A 2,500-nucleotide genomic window follows, 5' to 3' on the forward strand; every position below is an offset into this window, starting at 1 on the left:
CAAAGTGATCCGAGAGTGTGGCTATGTGGTTCATGCCGTAGATCTTGAAATCTGGGGCTTCCTTTACAGGGAGAACTTGCAAGTCGAAGATTGAAAATGCTTGTACAAGTGGCAGAGAAGGGAATCTTGCTGCTATGTTCTCTTTCAACTTAGCCACATAGGATGTAATCAAGTCATTTAGGAACATGGTACTTGCTGGAGTTACTTCGATTCCAGCCAGGGCAAGTTTTCCATTCTCGGATAGATCAACACTCAGTGATCTAAGAATTTCATCTTTCCTTTTCAGAACATCATCAAGCTTAGCAAGGCAGTAAGAAACAGCTGATGGTAGACCAGCAAAGCACAGTTCTCCATGCTGAAGAGTTTTGCTGAGAACTGCTAAGTGTGTGAGGATTTCTTTAAGAATGTAGAGTGTACCGATAAATTTGTGACTTCTGGTTTGCGTCAGTAGACCTGAAGCAGTAGCATCACCCTCCTTAAAGAACTCAAACGTTTGCAGGTGTCCAATAAACTCTTGAACCATTGCCCTTACAGACTCATCAAAGGAAAGCCAGCGACTTGCAACCGCTTTCTTTGCCTTCTTCATATGCTTCTTTGCTTGGGAAAGCTGATCTTTTGGCAGAAGATTGTGTAGCCCTGACTGCACAGCAGCAAACTTTGCTGTTTTCTTGGGGGAATACTCATAGAACTTCCATATTTGTAGCAGAAGACCTTCAACTTTCTTGATATAATTCAGCTCTTTAGAAGCATCTGCACACGCAAGTGCAAGTCTGTGGCACACGCAGTGGATGTTAATTAGATCTGGTACTTCTCTCTTCATGATTGCTGCCATTCCATTGTGCCTGCCAATCATTGCTCCTGCTCCATCTGTAACACAACTTTTCATCTTCTTCAGTTCCAGCTGGCAATCCTCAACAATTTTCTTGAGACACTTGGCCAACTCTTGTCCAGTGGCAGCGTCGGTCATATGTTCTGTGTGCAAAAAGTCTGTCTGGGGCATTCCACTTGCGTTGACATACTTCACAAAGACAACAAATTGCTGGAGTACTGATATGTCTGTAACCTCATCTGCAAGGCAGCCAAATACTTCTGAGGATGCAGCAGCCTTAATGACTTTATCTTTGATAGCTTTTCCCAGGAAGAGGAATACTTCACGGATAGAACCTTGTGATCTGTGCTGAAAGTGTTTTATCTCCTGTAACCCAAGCCTTTCCAACAATGTAATTAACGATGTAGCTTTCGCTATTAGACATCCATGATGATTTTACAATATATTGAAATTACTAGCTAATTTATATAGATTAATTCAAAAAGAATTCTTATTACAAAATCTTGAGGTCAGCCACTGATTATAGAATAACCCATGTATACTCTGGGAGATAATTTTTTTAGTATCTTTAATGTTATCACCACACGTTAAAATCATCAATAAAATCAGCCACATTCATGAAATATATAGCATACAGAACAATACTGGCCATAAAAATAAAGCTCTATTCAAAAATATTTAAAAAGTCTTAAGGATCTTACTGGGAGAGAGTTAACATCATCTCTTAGGGTCTGAAGGGCAGCACAGAAGTCTTTAACAGCCACTTGGCACTCAAGATTTAAGGTGTGTAGCAGCTTCATTGTTTTATTTTGGGGAACTCAAAATAGTTAATTTCCCGAGTTTAACAGAGTGGGTCACATGATGTAGATCTCGTATTTCAGGGGCTTCAGTGGCTCATTTTCACTTTGTTCATGTTCGGTTCACATGCCATTTATTTCATTCAGTATTATGTATTTCACATAAATCGTCTTTTCATCTCTTAGTTATCATGACTCAGTATAATTTACGATTGCTTCCTTCTCATGATTATGCGGCTATGAATGCTGCTGACAAGTTGGATGAGAATGAAGAATTTCATGACAGTTTCGACTTTCCGCAAAAAACGGCACCACCTGGTACCAGTACTGGAAATCCTTCTGGTCAGTCTTCTACACCTCTCGCTCAGAACAAAGGACCAAATGGTTCACAAGACGAGATCACCGAGTTAACCGCAGCTGTTGTTCAGGCTAAGGCAGAGAACAATGAATTAGAACTTCATGCAGAGGTGACAAAATTGAAGGCCGAGCTTCATGCGCTGCGTAAGCGGAACGCTCATTTACAGAGTCAAACTGCTCGTGTCAACGCAGTTTCCACTGTTCCAACTGGATGTGCGGTGGCTTGGGAGCCCTCTGTGACCATTAATCAACTCCGTGCTGACCTGGTTTTGACTGAGATGGTTTCCACTGAAATCGATCAGCTTGGGCTCTCTTCGAGCAACTCGGAAGATGAGGGTGTCGCGTCCACCAACAAGAAACACACCCGAGGTAAGAAATTGCTGTCAGGAAAGACTGCAAAACTTACTAGTCGAGTGATTGTTCTGCATTTATGGCCTCATAGCTACCTCAGTCTTGCACATGTGTCCAAAGATCGTAATTACGACGAGCTAACCCTTGCCGAATTCGCTACTGGGTA

The 2,500-nt window shown here is 41.8% G+C and overlaps 1 protein-coding gene across 1 annotated transcript in view; it reads right to left on the minus strand.

Annotated features, from left to right (window-relative positions):
* The window catches only part of LOC145501400 (zinc finger protein 862-like), a 2,525-nt gene extending 896 nt beyond the window's left edge, over nt 1-1,629 (minus strand). Inside the window, exons 1-2 of the mRNA XM_081480885.1 lie at nt 1,531-1,629; nt 1-1,195 (exon numbers count right to left, since the gene is read on the minus strand). The exon at nt 1-1,195 is cut by the window's left edge and continues 896 nt beyond it. Coding sequence (XP_081337011.1) covers nt 1-1,195; nt 1,531-1,629 — 1,294 coding nt within the window. The remainder of the gene's footprint in view (nt 1,196-1,530) is intronic.
* Nucleotides 1,630-2,500: the final 871 nt, after the last annotated feature.

This window comes from Orbicella franksi, chromosome 10 (assembly GCF_964199315.1).
Source record: "Orbicella franksi chromosome 10, jaOrbFran1.1, whole genome shotgun sequence".
NCBI lineage: Eukaryota > Metazoa > Cnidaria > Anthozoa > Scleractinia > Merulinidae > Orbicella > Orbicella franksi.